The sequence below is a fragment of the Calypte anna genome, chromosome 11 (genome assembly GCF_003957555.1).
Source record: "Calypte anna isolate BGI_N300 chromosome 11, bCalAnn1_v1.p, whole genome shotgun sequence".
NCBI classification, from domain to species: Eukaryota; Metazoa; Chordata; class Aves; order Apodiformes; family Trochilidae; genus Calypte; species Calypte anna.
This window is the reverse complement of record NC_044257.1, coordinates 1437879-1463002: the sequence shown is the minus strand read 5'-3', so window position 1 is coordinate 1463002 and position 25124 is coordinate 1437879. Positions and strand designations below refer to the sequence as shown.

The 25124-nt window shown below is 56.4% G+C and overlaps 4 protein-coding genes across 21 annotated transcripts in view; 2 read left to right on the top strand and 2 right to left on the bottom strand.

Annotated features, from left to right (window-relative positions):
- Nucleotides 1–1122: 1122 nt before the first annotated feature.
- AGRP (agouti related neuropeptide) lies at nt 1123–5997 on the bottom strand. Of its 7 annotated transcripts, none has more exons than XM_030457580.1 (6): nt 5685–5997; nt 4648–5194; nt 4141–4287; nt 2869–3049; nt 2478–2572; nt 1123–1350 (listed from the first exon to the last, which is right to left on the bottom strand). In XM_030457580.1, the coding sequence occupies exons 4-6, from the start codon at nt 3032–3034 to the stop codon at nt 1159–1161; spliced, it is 453 nt and encodes a 150-aa protein (XP_030313440.1). In that variant the 5' UTR covers nt 3035–3049; nt 4141–4287; nt 4648–5194; nt 5685–5997; the 3' UTR covers nt 1123–1158. The 7 variants fall into 7 exon arrangements, with proteins under 7 accessions (XP_030313440.1, XP_030313441.1, XP_030313439.1 ...); XM_030457581.1 differs by having other exon boundaries at nt 5820–5997; XM_030457579.1 differs by lacking the exon at nt 5685–5997 and having other exon boundaries at nt 4648–5222.
- Nucleotides 5998–6872: 875 nt separating this feature from the next.
- On the top strand, nt 6873–12252 carry LOC103538959 (SNF-related serine/threonine-protein kinase-like). Its single transcript, XM_030457574.1, has 6 exons — nt 6873–6924; nt 7877–8498; nt 9828–9969; nt 10186–10398; nt 10500–10637; nt 10756–12252. The coding sequence occupies exons 2-6, from the start codon at nt 7943–7945 to the stop codon at nt 11576–11578; spliced, it is 1872 nt and encodes a 623-aa protein (XP_030313434.1). The 5' UTR covers nt 6873–6924; nt 7877–7942; the 3' UTR covers nt 11579–12252.
- A 1745-nt stretch (nt 12253–13997) lies between these two features.
- On the top strand, nt 13998–18804 carry SETD6 (SET domain containing 6, protein lysine methyltransferase). Of its 2 annotated transcripts, XM_030457575.1 has the most exons (9): nt 13998–14058; nt 14380–14478; nt 14567–14711; nt 15218–15359; nt 15573–15767; nt 15922–16045; nt 16212–16392; nt 16577–16719; nt 17193–18804. In XM_030457575.1, exons 1-9 carry the CDS (start codon nt 14032–14034, stop codon nt 17502–17504), a joined length of 1368 nt encoding a protein of 455 aa, XP_030313435.1. In that variant the 5' UTR covers nt 13998–14031; the 3' UTR covers nt 17505–18804. The 2 variants fall into 2 exon arrangements, with proteins under 2 accessions (XP_030313435.1, XP_030313436.1); XM_030457576.1 differs by lacking the exon at nt 14380–14478.
- Nucleotides 18805–20451: 1647 nt separating this feature from the next.
- CNOT1 (CCR4-NOT transcription complex subunit 1) overlaps nt 20452–25124 on the bottom strand; it is a 63810-nt gene continuing 59137 nt past the window's right edge. For all 11 annotated transcript variants that reach the window (XM_030457572.1, XM_030457562.1, XM_030457567.1 and 8 more), the window contains exons 45-49: nt 23475–23624; nt 22243–22423; nt 21194–21326; nt 20960–21094; nt 20452–20794 (exon numbers count right to left, since the gene is read on the bottom strand). In XM_030457572.1, coding sequence (XP_030313432.1) covers nt 20716–20794; nt 20960–21094; nt 21194–21326; nt 22243–22423; nt 23475–23624 — 678 coding nt within the window. In that variant the 3' untranslated portion in view covers nt 20452–20715. The remainder of the gene's footprint in view (nt 20795–20959; nt 21095–21193; nt 21327–22242; nt 22424–23474; nt 23625–25124) is intronic.

Genomic DNA, 25124 nt, shown 5'->3' with positions numbered 1-25124 from the left:
CTGGCTCCAACCTCCTTTCAGGGAGTTGCAGAGAGTGATGAGGTCTCCCCTGAGCCTCCTCTTCTCCAGCCTCAACACCCCCAGCTCCCTCAGCCCTTCCTCACAGCAATTCTGCTGGATCCCTTCACAGCCTCCTTGCTCTTCTCTGGACCTGCTCCAGCACCTCAAGCTCCTTCCTGAGGGGCTGAGGGGCCCAGAACTGGACACAGGACTCAAGCTGTGGCCTCACCAGGGCTGAGCACAGGGGCAGAATCCCTTCCCTGGACCTGCTGGCCACGCTGTTCCTGAGCCAGCCCAGGATGCCATTGGCCTTCTTGGCCACCTGGGCACACTGCTGGCTCCTCTTCAGCTTCCTGTCCCTTTTAGGCTGGAAGCTCTAAGGTGCCTTCCAACCCAACCCATTCTCTGACATTATTAATCACTAACTACCATCTATAATATACTAACTAATAGTTATATAATAACTATTCTGTGGCTGGGGAAGGGACAAGCAGTCACCCTTCAGCCCCAGCAGCCCAGCTCCCTGCTCTCTCCACTTCCACATCTTTCATCTTTTCAGCTTTAAGGTCCCTCCCAACCCAAGCCATTCTCTGACATTATTAACTACTAACTAACACTCTTATCCTCACAAATGGGGGTGTAAGCAGGAGGAGGGGATGCTCTGTGCCCCCTTGCTCACTGACTCCCAGGGCTGGCAGGTCCCTGGGTTTGAGCCACCCTGAGCAGTGCTGGCCAGGCAAGGGGAGTTCCCTGTGTGGAAAAACCAAAACACCCCAACAGCAATGTTGAACAACCAAATGTTGGTTTGTGCAGGGTGTGCTCTGGGTACCTGCACAAGCAGGAGAGGTGCTCAGTGAGTATCAGAGCTGCCCCATCCCTGGAAGTGTTGAGTCCCAGGTTGGATGGGGCTTGGAGCAAGCTGGGCTGGTGGGAGGTGTCCCTGCCCATGCACGGGGTTGGCACTGGGTGAGTCCCTTCCCTTTAAGGTCCCTCCCAACCCAAACCAGGGTGGGATTTGGTGTCGCGGTGCCCGGGCACCCCCATCCCCCTCTCCCGGATGGATGGAACCGTTCCCACTCGTGGATTTGCCAAGGGGGTTTTATTAGGGCAGCAGAGGAGGGGGCAGGGGCTGAGGGGCGGGCAGCCCCCCCCGCAGCACTAATTCTTGCCGCAGGGCAAAGTGTTGCTGATTTTCCTGCAGTAGCAAAAGGCGTTGAAGAAGCGGCAGTAGCAGGTGGCACACGGGTCACAGCACGGGACTTGGTGGCCCAGGCAGGACTCGAGGAGACGGACACAGCGGCGGGGAGAGCGCTCCGGGCGGTCTGAGGGTTGGAGAGCTGGGGAGAGGGGCTGGGGGGAGAGGGGGAAAAAAAGAAAAAGGGGGAGAAGGGAGGGGAAAGGAAAGGGGGAGAAGGGAGAAAAGGAGGGGGGGAAAGGGGGGAAAAGGGGGAGAAGGGGGAGAAGGAGGGGAGGAAAGGGGGGAACGGGGAAAAAGGGGAAAAAGGGGAAAAAGGGGGGAATGGGGAAAAAAGGGAAAGAGGGGAAAAAGGGGAAAAGGGAAAAAAGGGAAAAATGGGGGGAAAAAGGGAAAAATGGGGAAAAATGGAAAAAGGGGAAAAAGGGGAAAATGGGGAAAAAAGGGGAAAAGGGGAAAAGGAAAAAAGGAAAAAAGGAAAAAAAGGAAAAAAAAAAGGAAAAAAAAAAAGGAAAAAAAGGAAAAAAAGGAAAAAAGGAAAAAAAGGAAAAAAAAAGGAAAAAAAGGAAAAAAAGGAAAAAAGGAAAAAAAGGAAAAAAGGAAAAAGGGGGGGAAAGGGGGGAAAGGGGGGAAAGGGGGGGAAAGGGGGGGAAAGGGGGGAAAGGGGAAAAAGGGGAAAAGGGGAAAAAGGGGAAAAAGGGGGAAAAAGGGGAAAAAGGGGAAAAAGGGGAAAAAGGGGGAAAAGGGAGAAAAGGGAGAAGAGGGGAAAGTGGGAAAAAGGGAAAAAAGGGAGAAAAGGGAGAAAAGGGAGAAAAGGGGAAAAAGGGGGAAAAAAAGAAAAAGGGCAAGGCTTGGTGCTGAACCACCACAGCAGCACTGAAGAACCACGCAGGAGGGAACCTGGGCTCAGCTCCAGGCTCTGCCTGCCGGGAATCCCTGCTGAGCCCCGGGACGTCTCCCTGGGTCTCCCCCACCCTGCCCCGACCCTTTCTGCTCAGGTTTTTGAAGCAGAGCCCGAGTTTCAGTGGCACCGGGGGCTGAGCCGGGCACAGAGCAGCAGTGCCCAGCGAGCTCCTGCTCTGGGGAGGCTCCCGAGGTTCATGAATTAACCAAGCACAGGAATTGGGCTTGGAGCCCCCACCCAGCAGCTCCGGGCAGCTCATCCCAGCCCTGGCTGCTTCCCAGCAGATGTTCAGAGGGACAGGGAATGCTGCTGTGTCCCCAGGCCCCCCCCCCCCCCAGCTCCTGGAGGTGTCTTTAGGGAGCCCGGAGGGAGCATTACCTGGGGTTCCAGCACGCTGCCTCTCTCCACGAGGTCACCGTCAGCTTCTTGGACCTCCAGGGCCATCTGCTCCAAGCCCAGCCTGGGGAGAGCTCCTGGGAGACATGGAGAGGCTGGAGAAGGAGGCTGCTGGGGTGTGGGGGTGTGTTCCCATTCCCCTCCCCATTGTCACGTGTGTCCCCCCAAAAAATCATCTCCTGCTCCCTCTGAGCTGCTCCCAGCAGCCAGAGACAGGAGGACCTGGGTTGCTTTAGAGGGATCCCCTGCATTTCACCCTGGCCTGGGGTCCTCAGGTCAATTTGGGGTCCCCGGGACAATTTGGGGTCCCCGTGTGGATGTAGCAGTGAGCAGCTGGTGGGGAGAGGGGGGGATGAGGGGCCCCAGGACTCACCCGCTGGCTCTGCAGACACCTCCTTGGCTCTGGGCAGCAGGCTGGGGTAGTGGGCTCTGCCCACCCCCTCCATCCCCTTCTGCAGGTGCCCCTGGCTCAGCTGGGTGCCCAGGATGGTCTGGATGCCCTGCAGCAGCCCGCAGCACAGCAGCAGCACCCTCAGCATGGTCCTGGGGACAAACTGGCAGGGGGGGGGACACCCAGGCAGCATCAAGTCACTTGCTGGCAGCCTGGCCTGGGCCCTGCCACCCCCACCCACGTGTGCCAGGGGACACCTCTGCCACCACAGCCACCACACCTAGCTGGGACTTGGGAACCTTCCTCAGCACCACACTCCTGGGAGCTTCACCTGACCCCCCCTGAGCTTGCACAGGTGCCACGGGGTACCCCACACCTTCGTGATGTCTCCACAGAGGGGGCTGGGAAGGGCAGACTGAAGTTTGGGGTTTTTTTCCAGAAGCTGAGGCTCTCCCTGCCCCAGGCACAGCTCCCAGCAGCTCCCCTGGGCCTGGGCATCCCCTGCCCACACACACGTGGACACAGCTCCTGCCAGGCCCTGTGCACGCTGGTTTTTAAAGACCAGAAGCTGCATCTGGGTTTGGGTGTGTGACAGGAGCCAGCACTGGGGTCACACCAGTCATCCCCAGGTACCACCCCAGACACAGCTGCATCCCCACCAGCAGCTCCATCCTGGGCTCTGGTCCCACACTTCCATGCCCAGCCTTAGGTGCAGGGGTGATGGCCAAGGCTGATGCAGGGAGCTCCAGCCCCTCTGTGCCACCAAGTTACCTAAAAAAAACCCCTCCAACACTTGGGGACGTGGCTTCCGAGCGGAAAGCCTTGGAATTCCGGGGGATGTCCCACTGCCTGGGACATGGACACCACCAGGAGATGGCCTCTAGCTGGTCCTGCCCCCCAGGGCAGGGTGTGCTCCCTGCTTGGGCAGGTGGATGCAGCAGAAGGAAAGAAGATGGGGAAGAAGGAAGGGTGAAGCCCTAAGTGCTGAGGAGGGGGGCTGGAGGGGGCTCAGCAGGCTGGAAGACCCCCCCGGGAAGGACTCTGCACATCATGCACAGAGCTGGGGGACTGCAAGTGCCACACATGCTTGGGCACCCGCTGCTGTGGCAGCCCAGGGTCTCCAGCCCCTTCTCACCTCCCCATTCCCAAGAAAACCACCCGACTCTGCCAGGAGAGATCCCTGAATGCCGTGGGGAGCCCCATGGCCAGGGGTATCCCCTCCCCAAAGCCCCCAGCCCCGCTGCCAGCACTGACCTCTCCGGGCAGGGAGGGGAATCACTGCTCCACCGAGCCCGCAGGGCGCTGCCACCGCTCTGCCTCGATGTCCTCCTCCTCCCCACATTGCTCCCTGGGATTTATATCAGCTTGCTGTTAATTAAGTGCTGCAGCCACATGACTCTGCTAACGAGAGGGTAGGTGGGCTTCTCTGGAAACCAGGCTTTGTCTGGCCCCAGAGAACCCGAGGGAGGGAGGGCTCCTTCTCCGTGCCCTGCACAGCTGCAGGGGGGAACTGATCCCCTCTGGCTCCAAATTCCCAAGTTTCTTAGGAGTCATCCCCACCACCGTTCTGGGCCTCTTCCCTTCTCAGCTGTGCCTGAGCACATCTCCCAGATCCTGGCTAGAGAAATACCAGGGCTGCAGGATTCTCACCAAAGCCACGCTGGGGGCTCTGCTGCCCACCCTTGGCTCCTGCCAGGTGCCTGCCCACCACCCCGAGCCTCCAGACTCCTCCATCTCCCATTCATGCATCCTTTGGAAAACCTGCAGCCCCTGTGCTCTTGGAGGGAGCTCCCTCGGTGCATCCCAGGCTCCAGGGGGGGAAGGAAGGGCTGGGTTGCTTGGTGGTCCCCAGCACTCCCTGTCACAGCTGTCCTAGGGGCTCCTTGGGCTTCATGGTGCCAAGACCTTTGGGACCTGCTCCGGGAGCTGCAGCCCGGCACTGGTGGAGGTGGCACCGGTCAGGACTGCAGGAGGGACATGTCACACCACATGCCTGCTGCTCTTCCTTCATCAGCTTCACAGCAGCATGGGGACAGCTGCCTCAAAAAGTCTGGGCCCGCAGGCAGCTCGGGTGCAGCACCCAGCACCCAGCAGGAGGAGGATCCCACCCTGACACCCGTGGGCCGAGAGGAGCCAGGGCAGGAGGCTCAGGCAAGGGGGCTGTGGAGGGAGATGCTGCCCTGAGGGGCAGGACCAGCTAGGGGCCATCTCCTGATGATGGTGTCCATGTCCCAGGCCACACTGTCCCCTCCTTCAGTGACAGCCTGCAAGGCCACCAGCTCTGCTCTGCCTGTGCCTGGCTTCAGCCCTGCAAGGATAAGGGGGGGATAAGACACCAGAGGGGTTCAGCACCCAGTTGTACCCTGAGTACCCCCAATATTCCCTCTTCCAGGTCTCCAGCCCCCCCGGGCACCCCCATATCGCCAGCCTCTAACTCTTCAGCACCCAGGGTACCCCAATACCCCCACCTCCACTCCCCAGCACCCCTCTCATCCCCATACAGCACAGCCCCAGCCCGGACACCCCACACAGCACCCAGCTGCCTCCTGCACGCTTGGATGGAGCCTTATCCCGGGTGGGGGGCAGGTCCTGTGTGGCAGCCCCCTGATTCCCGCTCCCGGAGCCTCGCTGGGTGCCAGGTGCTGCACGAAGCCCCCGGCCCCTCCCGCCCCCGCTCCCCCGGCCCCGTTTGCGGTGGATTCCCGGGAAGCCACGAGCGGTGCCGGCGGCTCGGAGCCATAAAGTCCGCTTCCGTGCGCGGCCCGGGGGCCGGTAACGAGCTAAACGAGGCCACCGACCGCTTCCAGGAAAAGCTGGGGGGGAGAAGGGGGGTCCCGAACGGGAGGGAGCGGGAGCCGGGGCGAGCACGGCGGAGGTGCCCGTGGGTGGGCAGGAGGGGCCACGTCCTACGGCAGGACCCCCGGGAGACAAACCCGGCCCGGGGGCTCGTCCTCTCTCTTCCTGGAAGCGGTCGTCGGTGGGCGAGCTGCTCATTTAGCTCATTAGTGGCCCTCGTTACCGCTAATGACAAACTCAGTCCCCGCCGCCGCCGCCCACCCCGGGCACTAATGGGGACCGAGGGCCCCGCTTTGGGGGAGAGAGAGGAGGAGGGGGGGAGGGAGGGGAAGGGAGAGGGGAGAGAGAGGGGAAGGGAGAGGGGAAGAAAGAAGGGAAGGGAGAAAGGAAGGGAGAAGAAGGGAAGGAAGAAGGGAAGGGAGAAAGGAAGGGAGAGGGGAAGGGAGAAGAAGAAAGAAGGGAAAGGGAGAAAGGAAGGAGAGAAGGAGAAAGGAAGGGAGAGGGGGAGGAGGGAAGGGAGAAGGGAAGGGAGAAGGAGAAGGGAGAGGGAGAAGGAGAAGGGAAGGGAGAAGGGAAGGGAGAAGGGGAAGGGAGGGGAACGGAGAAGGGAAGGGAGAGGGTGAGGGAGGGGAAGGGAGAGGGGAAGGGAGGGGAAGCGAGAAGGGAAGGGAGAAGGGAAGGGAGAAGGAGAAGGAGAAGGAGAAGGGAAGGGAGAGGGGGAGGGGAGAGGGGAAGGAAGAAGGGAAGGGAGAAGGGAAGGGAGAAGGGGAAGGAGGGGAAGGGAGAAGGGAAGGGAGAAGGGGAGGGAGAAGGGAAGGGAGAAAGAGAAGGGAAGGGAGAGGGGGAGGAGGGGAAGGAAGAAGGGAAGGGAGAAGGGGAGGGAGGGGAAGGGAGAAGGGAAGGGAGAAGGGAAGGGAGAGGGGAAGAGAGGGGAACGGAGAAGGGGAGGGAGGGGAAGGGAGAAGAGAAGGGAGAACGGAAGGGAGAGGGGAAGGGAGATGGGAAGGGAGAAGGGAACGGAGAGGGGGAGGGAGGGAAGAGGAGAGGGGAAGGGAGAGGGGAAGGGGGGCAGCCCCCCAGCCGCCACCGCCCCTCCTGCTCCTCGGGAGGTGCACTGAGCATCACCCCGGCCTCAGCCCCTCTGGCAGGGGGGGTCGGGGCCCTTTAAGGCGCGAGCCCGGAGCCGCCGTGACGTCATCGAGCGGTGGCGCGCGGGCAGCCGCAGCCCCGGCTCCGCTCCCCGTGAGTGCGGCCCCGCCGGGGGTCCCGGGGGCTTGGGGGGGGTGGTGTGATATGGGGGTGCCCCTCGTTGCTGGAGGTGGGGGTATGGGGATGACAGGGGTGCTGGGGAGTGGAGGGGGGGTACTGGGGTAGCCTGGGTGCTGGCGATATGGGGGTGCCCGGGGGGCTGGAGATGCGGAGGAGGGAATATTGGGGTGCTCACGGAGCTGGAGGCATGGGGAGCCGGTGGTGGGGTATGGGGGAGCCCATAGGGGTGCTGGGGAGTGGAGGTGGGGGTGTTGGGGTGATGGGAGGTTGGGAGTGAGTACTGGGATAGCCGAGGTGCTGGAGAGCTGAAGATGGGGATATTGGGGTGTCTGGGAGGCTGAGAACCTAAGGGTGGATGCTGTGGGGTGCTGGGGAGAGGGGCTTGGGGTTTTTTAGGGATGTCCAGGGTGCTGAGGAGTGAAGGTGGGGGTATTGGGGTGCTCAGGGTGCTGGGGACATGGATGTAGGGATATTGGGGTACCCTAGGGTGCTGAGGAGTGGAGGTAAGAGTATTGGGGTGCTCAGGGTGCTGGGGAGTGAGGGTGGGGGTGCTGGGTTTTCTAGGGTGCTGGGGAGTGGAGGGTGAGGGTATTGGGGTGCTCAGGGTGCATGGACGTAGGGATATTGGGGTGCCCTAGGGTGCTGAGGAGTGAAGGTGGGGGTATTGGGGTGCTCAGGGTGCTGGGGACGTGGATGTAGGGATATTGGGGTACCCTAGGGTGCTGAGGAGTGGCGGGGGGGGTACAGATCCCCAGATAACCACCATGTTCTGGGACGTGGGGTGTTGGGGTTGCCCGGGGGGTGCCGGGGCCCCCGTTGTCCTGGGGACCCTGGTGCTCCCGGTGTCAGGGGTGTTGGGTGATCTGGTATTGGGGGCCTCCCCAGCCCCCCTATCCCTCACCCAACCTCTCCCTCCCTCCCTCAGCACCCGCTGGATGCCGGTGCCCCCTGAGGCCGCCATGGCGGGGGCTCAGGGCTGTGGCGAGGGCAGATGGCGGGGCTGTACGACCTGGAGCGCACGCTGGGCAAGGGGCACTTTGCGGTGGTGAAGCTGGCCCGGCACGTGTTCACCGGGCAGCGTGTGGCCGTCAAGGTGATCGACAAGAGCAAGCTGGCGGGGGAGGCGGCGGGGCAGCTCCTGCAGGAGGTGCGCTGCATGAAGCTGGTGCAGCACCCCAACGTGGTGCGGCTCTACGAGGTCATCGACACCCACGCCAAGCTCTACCTCATCCTGGAGCTGGGCGACGGCGGGGACATGTTCGACCACATCATGAGGCACGAGGGCGGGCTGGCCGAGGCCAGGGCCAAGCACTACTTCGCCCAGATCGTCCACGCCATCTCCTACTGCCACAAGCTCCACGTGGTGCACCGCGACCTCAAGCCCGAGAACGTCGTCTTCTTCCAGGAGCAGGGGGTGGTCAAGCTGACCGACTTCGGCTTCAGCAACCTCTTCCAGCCTGGCAAGATGCTCACCACCAGCTGTGGCTCCCTGGCCTACTCGGCGCCCGAGATCCTCCTGGGGGATGAGTACGATGCCCCGGCTGTCGGTAAGGGCTGGCTCTCCCTCCTGGGGACGTGCCTCTTGCCTGTCCCCTGCCTGCACCATGGTCCTGCCAGCGGGGTGGCACCGCTCTTTTGGCCCCTTATGCTGGGAGCACTCACGGGTGGTGGCACTGACTGTCCTCACAGAGAGGAATCCTGACCCTTGGGTGCTCCCTTGCCCCGGCACAGGTTGGTCCTCCTCGTGAAGGCCTTCCCTGTGCACACCAAGATCCTGCAGAGTGATGGTTTGTGCCAGGCTAGCATGCTGCTGGCAGCAGGCAGGGCTCAGGAGCAGCAGTGTGAGAGCACAGCCACCAGAGAGCTTGTGGTGCTGTGAGGGGTGATGCCGGAAGGAAACCTCCTCAGGATGCTGGTGTTTGGGTGGAGGAGTTCCAAAAGTTTCTTTTGCTGCATCCCCGCCCTGGAAACCACTTCCACTCCACACCTCCCAGTGCCCATCCTCCCCTGGAGGGCTGGGGGGCTGGTGGGAAGCCCATCTCGGGGTGCAGGAAGTCAGGCTGGGGGCACAGAGAGGCTGGGAAGGGAAGTGGGACCCAAGCCAGTTCTGCTGGAATCTGGGGCAAGAGGATTTAGCACAACAAACCAGAGAGCCCTTAAAGGAAAAGGCTCAGCGTTGGCTCAGGGAAAAGACGTCTCCGGGGCTGAGAACAGGGAGGGCTTGTGGTGATGACAGGAAAATAATCTGGTGGCTCTGTGAAGGGAAATGAAAGCAGAAAAGTGGTGCAGATGATCTGTGTTCAAACATAGATCCTGAACTTGAGAAGCTGAAGGTCTGAACGGGGAGCCCTGGGTGTGCTCAGCATCCTAAAACAGCACAGAGTTTATGTACTGGAGGAGTGGGTGAAGATGTTGCTGGCTCCATCCCTGTCCCCTGGAGAGCCTGGATGGGTGCTGCATGGACCTGTAGTGTCCCTGCTGGCACAGCCCAGTGCTGGGATGGTCACGGTGGGATCTGTTTGGGAACTGGGAAGCTGAGGAATGATGTGAAATGGTGCTGCGGGTGGGTGGCCAGAAGGGGACAGAGCTTGGGGCTGGCCTCCCTGTCCCAACCTGGGGAAGACCTCAAGTGCTTTGGTCAAGTTTGAGACCTGCTTGGATGTGAGGATGGGCAGGGTCCTTCCCTGCCTTGGTGAGGTTGGGGTCCCTCTGATTGTGAGGCAGGACCTGGCAGCTGTTGCCTCCGAGGAGCATCCCAGTGAGCACTGGTGTCTGCTGGATCAGCACTGGGGGGGGAGGGTGGCTGGTGGGGGTGGCCCCTCCAGGGTCAGGCCACAGTGGGCAGGCACAACCTGAACTGCTGCTGCTTCTTGCAGACATCTGGAGCCTGGGGGTCATCCTCTACATGCTGGTGTGTGGCCACCCCCCCTTCCAGGAGGCCAATGACAGTGAGACCCTCACCATGATCATGGACTGTCGCTACACTGTGCCCCCACACGTCTCGGCACAGTGCGCTGAGTAAGCACCTCCTGTCCCCCAAGACTCCTGTGGACCTCAGCTCCCTGCCCCCCCCGGGGTGGGTGCTGTGTCCCTGGGGGATACCTGGGGACAGAGGTGGGAAAATGCCTGGGAGAGATGCCTGGGAGCTGAGGTGTGGAACGGGGGCGAAGCTGCGGAGTTGGGGGGTTTCTTGTGCTGCTGCTGCTGCTGCAAGGCACCCCTTTCCTCCCTCAGTCTCATCTCCAGGATGCTGCAGAGGGACCCGAAGCAACGAGCGTCCCTGGAGGAGATCGAGGGCCACGCGTGGCTGCAGGGCGTGGACCCCTCCCCTGCCAGCCGCTGCCTGCTGCCCCTCACCTCTCACAAGCGGGTTTCCCAGGAGGAGCACGAGATCATCCTCCAGGCCATGACCTGCGGGAACATCGCGGATCGGGACACCATCCAGGAGTGAGTGCTGGGGCGGGGTCCCCAGGTGGGGACACCCCCTGAGGGTGCTCTGGGGGGGGGGTTGTTCCCACGCTGATGAGGGTCACTTGGGTCCCGTGCAGGGCGCTGGAGGCTGATCGCTACAACCACGTCACGGCCACCTATTTCCTGCTGGCAGAGAGGATGCTGCGGGAGAAGCAGGAGAAGCAGGGCCACTGCCTCAGCCTGGTTTACAACCTGGCCAAGGAGGTGCAGAGCAGGTGAGCCCCCCCCTGCTGACCCCCACCCCACAGTCACCCCACCCCAGTCCCTGTCCCCTCCCTCACCACAGCCCCAGGATGGGTACCAGCACCTCCCTGCTTCCCTCCCTGTTCTCAGGACCAACTTACCAGACACCTTCGGGCCTGCAGGCAGTGCTGGTGCCATCTCACCCTTCTCAGAGGTGTCAGGCAGCCTCTCCACAGGGTCCCGGCTGTCCCCCCTGCCCACCGGAGGGGACATCGGTGGCCGTCAACCCCCGAGGACCCTGCTGAAGGTCCCCGCTGTTGACACCACCATCACCAAGAGCACCCCGGCCCTGAAGCAGATCTGTGAGGAGGAAGAGGAGGAGGAGGAGGCAGAGGAGGGGAGGCCCAGCACCATGGAGAGGAAGAGCAGCTCACTGAACCAGGAGCAGATGCGGGCCTTCCTGCATGGCCGCCGCTGCGGCGAGACCTGGGGGCCGGGGGGCAGCCCGGGCTGGGAGGGGGATGAGCCGGGCTGGCGTCCCCCAGCAATGCGGGGGGACAGAACCGACCCCCCCAGGAGGGAGGAGGACACAGAGGCTGGGGGCTCCTTGGCAGAGCCCCCTGAGGACAGGGAAGCTGCTGTCGCACTGCAGAGCGGCTCCGTTGGGGTCCTGCGGGTGCAGGGGGCAGAGATGGCTCCTGCCACCCTCCCGAGCCCCACAGACAAATGCCCAGAGCAGGGGGCATCTACCAGCCCCTCCCAGCAGTCAGGGGAGAGCTTGGGCCCGGCAGGCACCGAGGGGGGCGTGGAGAAAGTGATCAAGTTGGACCCCAACAGGGGCAAGGGGGGCAGCCTGCGGGACAGGCTCCTGCAGTTCCCCCTCTGTGAGAAAGCCCTGGCATTCAAACTCCAGCCCGGATCCAAGGAGAGTCTCCTGTCCCTGGGGCAGTTCAACTGCTGCCATGTCATTTAATCCCCTGGCTGTGGTCCTGGCCCCACTGTGGGGTCCCAGGGGGTGCTGCTCCCCTGCCGTGGGGCAGCGTGGAGTTGGGTCCCCTGCTTTGTCACCCACGGTGCCGCCCAACTTGCACCCACCCAGGGCACCTTCTGTGGCTGCCCCAGGTTGGGTCCATCCACGGACGGGCCACAAAATGTCCCCAAACCTCTGGGGCAGCTTCGGAGCCCTACCAGGGTTGGATGGAGCACGACACTTTTGTTTTTTTTTTTTAACTACTAGAACTAATTTTTTTAAATAGTCTATTTTAATGTAATTAAATAGAGATGGCTATATCCCCTCAACCCCTCCTGCAGCTCGCCCAGGGCCAGGCCCTCCTACCCCACAGTGGCCCTGGGGCTACCAGGTGCCTGCCTGCAGCCCCCCACTATCCATCCATCCCCCCCCCAGGCTTGGGGCCAGGCACAGCCCTACCCGTGACTGCGCGTGACCCGAGCCCATCCCTTGGGCCTCCCCCACAAATAAGCTTCCTATTTATTATCTCTTTGTTTTCTTGCTGGCAAGAAATGAAGGACGACCGTGGCGTGGGCCGGAGCTCAGCCCGAGCCGTGCGGCCCACCCGGGGAAGGGATGAGAGCCACTGGCAAGCAAAGCTCATCAGGCCAATAAAATAACCTCGTGGGTTGCCCTGGCTGCAGAGTCTGATGGCAAAAACATCACCTTCCCCCCTTCCTCCATGTTACATCACTGAGGGGCTGGTTTGGGGGCACAGGGGGCAGTGGGCTCCAACTTTCCCTGCCCAGGGCTGGTAAGCCCCTCCCGTGTCTGTGGGGGGGGAAGCAGCCCCCACTCTGTCCCTTCTGGGGGGAGCAGGGGGTGTCTGCAAGTGTCCCTCAAGGTGGAGCAGAGTTCAGCCTGCACCTGGGTAGGCTCAGAAGGGAATAGACAGGGATGGGGAACACTTGGAAGTGCACAGAGAGCCTGGGGCACGCATGGGTTTGGCTGGAGGTCCAAGTGCACATGGCCGAAGGGGTGTCCCCAGTAACTCTCCAGCTCCTAACCCTAGGAGACTCTTATTCCCACCCCATTCTCTTCTCCAGCTTCCCTCCAGCTCTGCTGACCCTCACCCTCTCCCATCCCTCCTATTTCTTCCTCCTTTCACATCCCCCCTCTGTGTGACTCCCCATGTAACATGTCCTCCTCACCACCCAGTGTGATATCCCTCTCCCTGGGCTACTGGGAGAAGGGATTGGTGCCTCCTGCATGTCCAGTGGGATGGAGCCAGCTCCAGAAAGATTCTTGGGGAGGCAACAGTGGGAAAAGAAGCAGCACCTGAAGAACACCCCTGTCCCAGGGGCTTTTCAAGGGTAACACCTTTGCCCAAACAGGGGCTTGAACCCTGGCACCTCAGATTAAAAATTCTGCTGCTGGTCCAATGCCAGACCCCCCCTCCATCCTTTGGGGGATGTCCAGAATATGGAGTGAGGACCCACACCCCTTCTTTGTGGCACTGGTGGGACAACATGAAGACTTACCTGGGGCCTTTTCCATCCCCACACTGTCCCCGCCAGGATGCCACAGTGGATGGGGGACACCTCCAGGACCCTGTCTGGCTTCTTGGGCTCTTCCTTGGATGCTGATGAAGGCTCTGGGGGGGGAAGAGGGCCCCAGGGACAGCCCAGGTCTGTAGGGACCTCTTCAAACACCTCCTCTTCACTAATTGGCTTCATTATGAGCATCCATCGAGGCCATCTGTCCCCCCCTCGGAGGGGATTAATTAGAATTAGCTGGGAGAGCAGAGGGGCAATTGACTGCAGGGGAAATCCTTGGAAGGGAGATCAGAGCTCGGTGCCTACAGCCCTGCGTGTGGATGGTGACTAAATAAGGCCGTGACCTTAATTAGCTTAACTAATTAATGGAGCTGGACCTGATAATCTCGATGGGTCGGTAGATTCAATGACTCCAACTGGAGCCCCCCCACACACTTTTAACCCATGTCTGTTGGTGTGACCCCCCGAGGAGGGTCCAGAGCCCTGTCAGGGACACTTGGACATTGCAGAAAAGCCCCAGGAAAGAGCAGAGGCTGTAGGGGGGAAACTGAGCCCTGAGGGGCACCTGGATCCCGTGCAGAGACCCCCCAAGCCCCTCAGAGAGGCAACCTGAGGCACCGGGACCCCACAGAGACATCCTGTAACCCCTGGAACTTCAGAGGGGACCTGTGAGCCCTCTGAACAGTCCCAATAAGACCCACAAATCGCTCTGCGAGGTCTCGGAGCCCCGGAGCAGCCTCCCGGGACCCCCAGGTCCCGGACCGCGTTGGGAGACTCCGGCAGCGCTTCCCTGCTCCCTCCTCCGCCTCTTTCTGTCCCTCCGCAGCTGCCGTCAGCCCGGCCCAGCCCCGGGTCCGGACCGCCCTCCCCAGTCCGGTCCAGCCCAACCCGGCCCGGCCCGGCCCACGCGTTCGGAGCGCTATGGCGTCGCCGCCCAAGAGGCCGAAGGTACCGGGGACGGGGAGGGGTCCGGGCCCCAATTTCCCGGGATCTTGAGGGGGGGTGGAGGTTCCATCCCCCCCGGGACGGCCAGAGAGAGCGAAGAGAGACGGCCCTGGGGCGGAGGGGGCCCCGGGAGCAGCCCCGTCCCGCTCCTCACCCCAGATCCGCTCCTAACCCCCGTGCCTCTCCTCATCCTGGTTCCTTGGTTCCCCGGTCCCTTTCCTCTCCTCGGTTCCCCTGTTGTTCTCCCCCGTTCCCCGGTTCTTCTCCCCGGTTCCCCTCTCCTCTCCCCGGTTCCCCTCCTCACCTCCGCCTTTCCCTCCCCAGGCAGCTGCCGGGAGCGGGGTCCGGGATGGGGGCAGCGCCGATCCCCTCCCCGCTTTCCTGGCCTGGTGCGGCCGGGTCGGCGTGGAGCTCAGCCCAAAGGTGAAGCAGCGCAGCGGGTCCGGTCCCGTTCGGTTCGGTCTGGATGTCCCCGGTCCGATCCATTGACGAGTGTCCCCGTTCTCCCCAGGTTCGCCTGGGCCGGCAGGGCGCGGTGGCGGGGTACGGCATGGTGGCTGCCCAGGAGCTGGAGGCGGGAGAGGTTCTGTTCAGTGTGCCCCGAACCGCGCTGCTCTCCCAGCACACCGGCTCCATCCACGGCCTCCTGGAGCAAGGTGAGCGCAAGCAGGGGCTGCTGCAGCCTCCTTGGTGCCTGCCGGGGCTGTCCCCGGGGAAGGGCTCTGGGATGAAGCCCGGGGAACATTCCTGGAGCGGGGCTCTCAGCCACAAGGTGGGAAAGGGCACCTCAGGGAGCCTGGAACCACACCAGGCCAGCACTGCAGCATCTCAGCTCATGAACAACAACCATCCCTCCACTCGGTGCTTTCCTTGAGGCCCAGGAGAGATGCTGCTAGGAAAAAGAAGGGTTCCTTTCCTGGAGAAGCCTCCAAGGGGGCAGTGTGGGGGGTTCTGGTCATCCCTTCTGGATCTGCTTCCAACTCAGGGCAAACCCAAGTCTGGAGATGCTTTGTGAGGTAAAACCAGAACTCTGCAGCCTGAGCTAAAGGCAGGCAAGCAGCATTGTAGGATCAAGATTTGGTTCTTGGAATGCTTGTTCTCAGAGGAAAAGTCTAAAATCTCACCTCCACTTACCTTTTCTCCATCATCTCTGGTTTCTCAGCCCAGGAGTCCCTGCAGAGCCAGTCTGGGTGGGTGCCTCTCTTGTTGTCCCTGATACACGAGTACACAGCCAGCAACTCCCACTGGAAGCCTTACTTATCTCTCTGGAAGGACTTCAGGAGCCTGGATCACCCCATGTTCTGGTAAGGTGCAACCAAGAGAGGTGGTGGGGTGGCCCAGGGTGACCCACTGGAGCTGCTGACCAGCTGGAACTGCTGAGTGGTTGGAACTAGATACAGGCACAGCCAGAAAATGGGGATCTAGAGCATCAGGAAGCTGAGATTTTGAAGGAGAAAGGAGTTTGGAGATCCTTCTCCCAAGGGCAGGTGGAGATAAACCTGCTTTTCTTGCAACAGGCCTGAAGAGGAGCGAACAAGGCTCCTGCAGGGCACAGGCATCCCTGAAGCAGTGGACAAGGATCTGGCTAACATCCACCTGGAGTACAGCTCCATCATCCTGCCCTTCATGAAGGCCCACCCCAACATCTTTGACCCCAAGGTGCACACGCTGGAGCTGTACAAGCAATTGGTGGCATTTGTCATGGCCTACAGGTGAGAAGGAAGGGCAAGGAGTAGGGTCCCAGGGGAATGGTTGTAGGCTGTGTTATTCAAAGGCTGCAGTTGCACAAGAGCTGAAGTATGAGGTGAAGCTTGCCCTGTGCTGCAAGGCAACAAAACAGGCTTGTCTCCATCTCCCTCATCTTAGCTTTCAGGAGCCTTTGGAGGAGGAAGATGAAGATGAGAAGGGGCCCAATCCTCCAATGATGGTGCCTGTGGCAGACATTTTGAATCACGTAGCCAACCACAACGCCAACCTGGAGTACTCTCCCGTGAGTCCCAAGATGCTCCACCAGGCATCATCAGGCTCTGGTTCCTCTTTGCTGCCAGGCCTTTGGTGGCACTGCAGGCTTTGCCCTCCTTCTTCTCCCTGCCTAAAGAGCAGCTTAGGGTGGGAGCAGGGCAGGTCCCAGAGCCTCCCCCTCTCCCTGCTTGCAGCAATGCTTACGGATGGTTACAACGCAGCCCATCAGCAGAGGACAAGAGATCTTCAACACCTATGGGCAGATGGCCAACTGGCAGCTCCTCCACATGTATGGCTTTGCTGAGCCCTACCCTGGCAACACCAATGACACAGCTGACATCCAGATGGTGACAGTGCGCAGGGCAGCGCTGCAGCGTGAGTGGCACCCGGAGCTCTGAGGGGTGGAATGAAACAGGGACCAAAGGGGACTTAAAAAAAAAAAAAATCACCTTGTCCCACAGCATTCCTTTGGGTTTTCTGCCTCCTCTGTCTCTGCTCGCCCCCCATCTCCTCCACTGCAGCACCAGCTGAGTTTGCAGCTCTGCTGTCTTCACCACAGGTGCCAAAAGTGAAGCAGAGCAGCAGTTGGTCTGTGAGCAGTGGGACTTCTTGTGCCAGCTGGAGATGGTGGGGGAGGAAGGTGCCTTTGTGCTGGGCTGGGATGAGGTGCTGACAGAGGAAGAACTGTCCATGACCCTGAAGGTAAGCAGTGCCCTGAGGAGAGCACAGACCAAGCCTCCTGCAGCTCTACAAACCAGTGAAAGGGAAGGAGCTTGGTAAAGGCACTTTGGGGCCAACACTCCTGTGTGAGAAGTGAATGAGAAGTGAGGATGGGATTGCCCAGCTCCTCAGGCTTCAAGTACTGTCACTGTACTCTTGCTTTACTGAACCAACTCCCACATGTATTTATAAACCGATCTTCAGCAACTCTGGGGCTGCTGCTATTGTAGAGAGCTTTGTGTGCAGCAGCTGAGATGTCCTCTAAGGCTGTTCTCAACACCCAGGTTTGCTTTTTGAAAGTTCTTCTAACCCACAAATTACTTGTGATTAGCCAATTTTACACTCATAAGTAACAGTTCACCCACTCCCTGCAGCTCTAAGATCTCACTTCTGTAGAGAAGCCAGGCAGATGCACTCACACTGCCCCTGGCTTGTCTCTACCTGTGCCCTTACAGGTGCTGTGCATGTCAGAAGAAGAATTCAGGGAGTATAAGGAACAAGATGGCTGGGAGGATGACAGCGAGGAAGAGGAAAATTCTGCCCTTTCTAATGAGGCTCTCTCCAGGCTGAAAACTCCTTGCAAAAAGCTCCTTTATGACAGTGTGCTGCTGACCCTGGAGTCCTACAGGTCAGACTTGAAAGCAGACCAGGACTTGTTAAATAACCAGGAGGTTTATGAGAAGCTGAGTCGAAGGGAGCAGCAAGCTTTGCACGTGCGTTATGGACAGAAAAGGATTCTGCATCAGCTCCTGGAGCTGGTGCAATAGGAACTTGGCTGCCTCTGGAAATGAACAGCCTGGAACTCTGCTCAGCCTTTGGCCATCTCTTCTACAGCAGCCAGAACAGATGGTGAGATGAAATATGGGTCCACTTCTCCTCCAAATGGCATGTAGGGTTTTTCTATACCTCTACAGAAATCATCTCCCAGAACACAGAAGTGGGTTTGGGTGGCCTGATCTTGCAGGGAGATCTCTGGAGCACAACCACCCCCTTCTTCTGGAGGGCTTTAGAACAGCTCCATCTCTTCATAGCTGCTTTAGGAAGGAAGACAGCCAGACTGTGTCACAACAAGTGGGCTCCCTCCTGTAGCACATTTAAGGCAAGAACTGCTCCTTGTTCAGATGAAGAGGGCCAAAATCCAGCTGGGTAGCTGTAGCCTTACAGAGAGAGGTTCAGAGTAAGCATCTGGCAGGTGGGAATGCTGGTAACACTAAACTCTTGACCTATATTTTGTTACTCTGAGCATTTTTTAAGAGTACACACCCAATGCTCAATATTGGCAAGGTATTTCACCTCTGTAAAAGGCATTTCTCTGGGGGCTTGAGAGAGCTCTACAGCTGCTGGAGGTGAGAAGCATTTGCTACACACCCTCCAGAGTTCTCTGCTGAACTCTGCACTCCCCTGTGCCATCTTTCCCTACATTGCTCTTTTCCCCCTCAGCAGTTTTTGCCTGACAACACCCAAAGTCTGCAGGACCAGGTGTATGGAATAAAGACTGTTTCTTACCCACCCAGTGCTGTCTGCTTCAACAGGGTGCAAAGCCCTATTTAAAAGTGGGGTGGGGATCTTTGCTTCTGTTAGACCACCAAGGTGGTGTAACCCCACCTGGGATGTTTTTCCTTCCCTTTGGCAGTGGTGTAATGTTGTGAGAGAGTCCAGTCTGCTCTCCTGTCTCTTCCTACAAGCAGACAAGAATCCAAACCAGGCAGATGGTGGATGGAAGGTTGGTCTGCAACTTCTGGAACATCAAGTGCCTGATACCCAGGGTCTCAGCTGGCACAGTCACTGCTCATTCCTGGGAAGTTGACTCCAGCTCCATCTTAACAGTACAAGAGGATGTGAAGTGCAGTGACCTCCCATCCTACTGCCCCAACTGGTGTTTCTGGGACTCAGCCTGCTTCCCAGTCCCTCTTTACACCAGCTGAACAGTTCTTCAAGCCCAAAGAGAACTGGCTGTGTACAGCAGCTTTAGTACAAAACCAGAGAGACCTTTGAGTCCCTAAGACATACCAAAAAGCTCTTGCATATGGTTTGCTAGAGATAAATGGCAGAAAAAAATTAAAAATACAGCATCTAGGCTAGACAAGAGTGGTTGCTTTTAATTCTCCACATCCTAACAATACAGGAGGAAGATAAACTGGAGTTGCATCACCAGAACCTAAAAAAATTCCAACTTCAGCACAACTGCTGACCTTGACCTGCCAAGTAAACACCAGAGAATTGCAAGATCTGGGAAGAAATTATTCCTTTACACACAGGCAACTGAAAAACACTGCTTAGAAACAGGTCATGGAGAACCCTGCAGCAAGAGCACAGCCATGTACAGCATCTCTTACACCCCAGCAGGCAATCCTGACCTCTCCACCCATACAACAGCAGCCACCCAGCACTGACAAACTAGTTGCTTAAAAAGGGAAGAAGTGAAGCTGTCTCCTACCATCCCCCAGGTTGCAAGGCAGAGGTTAAAAGGATTTTGCAGCATTAGCACCACTGAAGCCACCTCCTTGTAGCTGAGGAGCAACCCTGCAGCCACCCTGGCTGAAGGGAACCATCAGAGCAGCATGTCTGGTGCCTGGGCTTGGCACCCCAGCACTCTCCTTCTCAGCACAACCTTATCAGAGGCAAAATTCCACTCCCAAACTCATCACTCCCCTCTTTCTGTCTCCACACTGCCCTCTCCTTTGGCACGTGAAAGCAAGGCCCCTAAAAATTCTCCCCTCTCTGACCTCAAGCCAGGAAATCAAGCTGAGTTGCTCTTGACAGGCAGTAGAGCTTAAACAGGGAAAAACTGGAGGTTTTGGATGGGTGGAGCAGACTTGGAAAGACATCCAGTGGCCAGGCAGGATGGAGCTGGAGAGAATAAGCACAGGGGCACGTGCTGCATGTCATGACTTTAATGTGTAACTACAGGATGCATACATACAAGAAGTGGGAGAACTAAAGCCCAAGGAACTAGAAAGGCTACAAAATACAACACATGGACCAATACTTTACAAAACATTCAAAATCCTTACAAAATGGGCTGTATTGGTCCTTTGGGTTTTATGTTTGTTGGTTTTTCTTTTTTTTTCTTTTTTTTTTTTTTTTGTTTTTTTTTTTTTTTTTACAAACTTATACTGTGTGGTCATAAGGTGGGAGGTGGGAAAAGGTCTAGATTTAACCCACCCCTACCCCCTTTCCAAAATTTACAAGTGTCAAAAAAAAAAAAAAAGCAAAAAAAAAGCAAAAAAAAAAAAAGCTCTAGGCCTGGTCTCTGGTTTCTTTACTAAAAACAGCTGACCCTCTCCCAAAGGGCCTGAGGTGTGTCTTTTCCAACAGAAAGGAGGCATTCTGACTGCTGCTCCACTTGCTGTCTGTCAGCATTTGATGAGGGTGGGGAGGAAAAGCAACGTTGAACTCCAACCCCTCCCTCACCCCTCCCCTACTCCATAGTATTCCCATATTCCAAACACATCCACTTTTTTCTTTTTTTTTTTCTTTTTTTTCTTTTTTGTAAAACAACTTAGTGATTTAAAGGTCCCCCATCCACATAAAGAAAAATAAGTTACATAATATTATAACTGGCTTTTCAATATTCTTTGGGAGTCTGGGAATGTCAGGACAAGGAGGTCTGCCCCAGACAAGTGCTTGGCATCAGCAGCTGCCCCTTTATTACAAGCTGGACAGGCATCAGTTACCCACCTGCCTTTTACACAGTTTGCACAAACCCAAAAGTCCAGACAAAACGTTTCTGCTCCTTGTATTTACACTAGTTCGTTCAAAATGATATTCACAGCATCTTCTCAATTTTGGCCAAAAGTCAAAAATTTGTTTCAAACTTTGGAACGTGCCCACATAGGACTTTCACCCAGGGTCTGCTGCTGCATGGACCCAGTGAAGGGGGCTGGGAAGGTCAGGAGGAGCCTTACAGAGTCTTCTGTCAGTCAGTGGGACGGGGACCTCCAGGCTGGCACGTTTACCACAGGAGGTGCAGCTCACCTAACTGGTACCAGTCCCTTCCATCACCTGCTGGGCCTGTTTCTGCCCCATGCAGCACTGTGCAACTGACTGGAACAACCTGGACACAGAAGCAAAGCAGCATTAGGAGTGGTTTTGTGGCACCAAATGGTGCTTCTGATTATGAAGCACCAAAAGCTCAAAGTGCATCTCAGTCCCTGTTTTGGGTAGATTGTCTTCAGGGATTTTTTTTTTTTTAATTTTTTTGTGGTTATGTTATACTCACTTCTCAATTTCTGGAGCACAGTGAACAAACTCATGGTTCCAGAACTTAAATGCTGGGTTTTTGATCAGCTCAATGAAAGTAATAAGGAGACCCCAGGGATGAGGCCTATTTACAATCAGTCGTTCCAAAAGAACCCTGAAATCCAAAAGTAAGAAGAGTGAGAACTCAAAAGATCCAAAACACACACAGAACTGAAAAGCTGAATGCTGGCAAGTTAAATGCCTTCCCTCTCACCTGGTGATCTGCTCCTGGATTGCCTCTGTGTTGGCCTCAGCAAACAGGTAGAGCATGGTGCAGCTGAAGTAGTGGGTGTGACTGTTGGGGTATCTCAGCTGATTGGCAATGGCATTCAAGAAAAGGTACCGACCTGCAAGAGAGTGTTCAGCAAGCACATAAGTTCTTCTTACACACACAGAAAAAAAAAGGAGTAAAGTAGCAAGCAGTGTTGCTTAAGGTTAAGGTTTGTGAGCCTGTACAAGACACTCATAAGACATGAAAAAGCCTTGTCAGAGCTAACAGAGCAGTAAATTTATTTCCTTTTCACTGAACGTATTTTTTATTCCCCTGAATACCCTGAACATTTTAATACTGCTCCTGTATTCAGTTTGATATCATAGAAGCATAGAATCACAGAATGGGCTGGGTTGGAAGGGACCTCAGAGCTCATCAAGTCCAACCCTTGATCCACTCCCCCCGTGGTTCCCAGCCCATGGCACTCAGTGCCACATCCAGGCTCTTTGGAAAGATCTCCAGACACGGAGAATCCACTACTTCCCTGGGCAGCCCATTCCAATGCCTGATCACCCTCTCCAGAAAGAAATTCTTTCTCATCTCCAACCTAAACCTCCCCTGGCACAACTTGAGACCCTGCCCTCTTGTCTTGCTGAGAGTTGCCTGGGAAAAGAGCCCAACCCCCCCCTGGCTCCAACCTCCTTTCAGGGAGTTGCAGAGAGTGATGAGGTCTCCCCTGAGCCTCCTCTTCTCCAGCCTCAACACCCCCAGCTCCCTCAGCCCTTCCTCACAGCAATTCTGCTGGATCCCTTCACAGCCTCCTTGCTCTTCTCTGCACCTGCTCCAGCACCTCAAGCTCCTTCCTGAACTTCCTGAGGGGCCCAGAACTGGACACAGGACTCAAGCTGTGGCCTCCCCAGGGCTGAGCACAGGGCCATGACACACTGAATTCACCAGCAGCTCCACAGAATGATTATCTTGTTTTTGTCACAGCTCAAGACAACCTGCTGTGAAATTCTACATCATGGGGACTGCAACCACTTCCAGCTCACCTTCAGTGTCCAGGTCTACTGCCAAATTCTGGAAGATGTCCATGTGGGCTGAGTGGGTGATGGTGCTCATGGAGGGTGTGCTGCCTTTGTTGTGGATGTGTGCAATAGCTTGAGTACCTACGTAGAGCACCAGGGCATTAATCAGCTGGATGTTGTAGCGGTTGCCAGGCTCGTTTGAGACCTAATAGCAAAGATAAAAAAAGCATTTAACATGTTGTATTTATCAAGCAGTGGAAGGTACAACGTGTACAACAACAGCATCCAAGGAGCTCTGAGGTTCCACAGACAACAACACACTTAGATCCATCAATTCAATTTGGCACTGAGCTTTTTGTAATCTCCCTGTTACATACATATAGTTAAAAGCAGCAAAGTACTGACTGTTTTTATGCCCCCTTCCAAAAAGAGAGGAGAAAAATAAAAAAAAAAATCAGGGAAGGGCACTCTGAATTCCCCAGCAGTGTCAGAGGTGGCTGAAATACACAATCTGTACAAGTGTCCATTTTCTAATAATGTCCAACTTCAGTCCTGAAGTCTGTTTTAAGCCAAGCCATGTGACATACTGAATGTTGCTGACTAAATCCTGAACTGAGTTTTAGCTACTTTGCCTTTTTTACCCCTGAAGTATTAACGTGCAGATCCAGATTTCTGTAACAATGAATCTATTTGGAGTAAAAAATTAATCAGATTCTAAAAAAAAACACTATCAAGTTCAGTAAGCCCCCTGTGAACCTCTGAAAATGCCCATGCAAACAGCACTGGAATCATGTGATGGAAAGCCACAAGGCTTTTCCAGGCTTTTCCTTATCCCAGTAGCCAAGGGGGGAAAAAAAGGGAGTTGATGGAATCAGCTCTGACTACATTCTTCACTCAAGATTTGCAGGCTTGGGCATTAGAAACATGCAAGCAGAAGACTCAAAGTTTTAGATAACCATGTGGCAGCTCACATAGACAAAACCAACTGTTTATAAATCACATCATTTTAGGGGTCCTTTAGTCAACATTCTTCCTAAATCCCACCTGGCTGAAACTTCACACACACTTAAACATCCTGCTAAGGAGTAGCTGAAGCATTATTTGGGGGGAAATGTGCATTTTCCTAGGCTTTACTGCCTGGAATGCATGCTTGCTATACACCAAAAACATTCCTACAAGGAGGGGGGGTGACTCAGGGAGATAATTTGCCCTACACTGATTGAATTCAGCATCCAAGGAAAGCAAACACCACTCACTTGTAGGTTGCTGCGTAAATCTGACAAAAAAGTGACTGGAGACCGAGTTTTCAGATAGGAATCCAAGTCTTTCTTGAACTGAGGTGGCATCACTCCAGTGAAATTTGTGAGGATTCGTGGAGCAATGTTGATCTCACTTAACATGTCCACCTGTTGAGAGAAACCCCAGTCAGCCAAAACCACAAGTAAATCTCTAAAGGAACCAACTGCCAAAGTCACCATTAAGTTTAATTACATCAACTGTTGCTGTTGATCATTTTATCTCCCCCAGCAATGCAAATGAATCTCCAGACTTGTGCAGATTTCAGAGGAAACTTGGTCTCTAATGTACAAGCTTGTTAGAGGAGTGCCTCAGAGAGCTGAGAGCAGAGGATAAAAGAATCAAAGGGCAAAGGCCACAAGGGAATTCAGTCACCACAGCCTTTGAAGTCTCCCTGTCTGCACTCAAAGTTTGGTAATTTAGAAAAGTACAAACATCCACCCGAGTCAAGAGCAGCCTTTAGTCTCAAGAAGTGCTGAGTTATTGCAGCTTTGCTGCCATCAGCCGGCACAGCTCAGGCAAGGGAGAATAACAGGACAATGCTTCAGGGGTGTGAGAAAGTTTGCTTCTAAATCATTCCATGGTTAAGAAACTGGCATATGCCCAGAGACTGGATCAAGTAATCACAGAATCACAGAATGGGTTGGGTTGGAAGGGAGCTCAGAGCTCATCAAGTCCAACCCTTGATCCACTCTCCCCGTGGTTCCCAGCCCATGGCACTCAGTGCCACATCCAGGCTCTTTGGAAAGATCTCCAGACACAGAGAATCCACTACTTCCCTGGGCAGCCCATTCCAATGTCTGATCACCCTCTCCAGAAAGAAATTCTTTCTCATCTCCAACCTAAACCTCCCCTGGCACAACTTGAGACCCTGCCCTCTTGTCTTGCTGAGAGTTGCCTGGGAAAAGAGCCCAACCCCCCCCGGCTCCAACCTCCTTTCAGGGAGTTGGAGAGAGTGATGAGGTCTCCCCTGAGCCTCCTCTTCTCCAGCCTCAACACCCCCAGCTCCCTCAGCCCTTCCTCACAGGAATTCTGCTGGATCCCTTCACAGCCTCCTTGCTCTTCTCTGGACCTGCTCCAGCACCTCAAGCTCCTTCCTGAACTTCCTGAGGGGCCCAGAACTGGACACAGGACTCAAGCTGTGGCCTCCCCAGGGCTGAGCACAGGGGCAGAATCCCTTCCCTGGACCTGCTGGCCACGCTGTTCCTGAGCCAGCCCAGGATGCCATTGGCCTTCTTGGCCACCTGGGCACACTGCTGGCACCTTCCTGTAATATCACCACTTCTCAAAGTCTCTCCCCATTTTGCAAGATGCTTGCTTCAGAAGGGTGGTTTACCATGATTTACCATGATTTTCAAAACAAGGCATCCCTGTTTCTCATCAAGAATTATTTACAATTGCCTAGTGCTTAAATACCAGCTCTTCAACAACGAGGTAACTGTACTCCAGGAACCATGCATCCTGTGGAGCACAAATGATACAATTCAGCATGAGCTGAACCAAAAACTGAGAGAAGAACTTGGCTGAACTTTCAAACAGCAAAGACACAAGGCCTGCTTCAGTAGTCTTGTTTTTTGGCAACACATGAGACAGTAAAAGGCTTAAGAAAC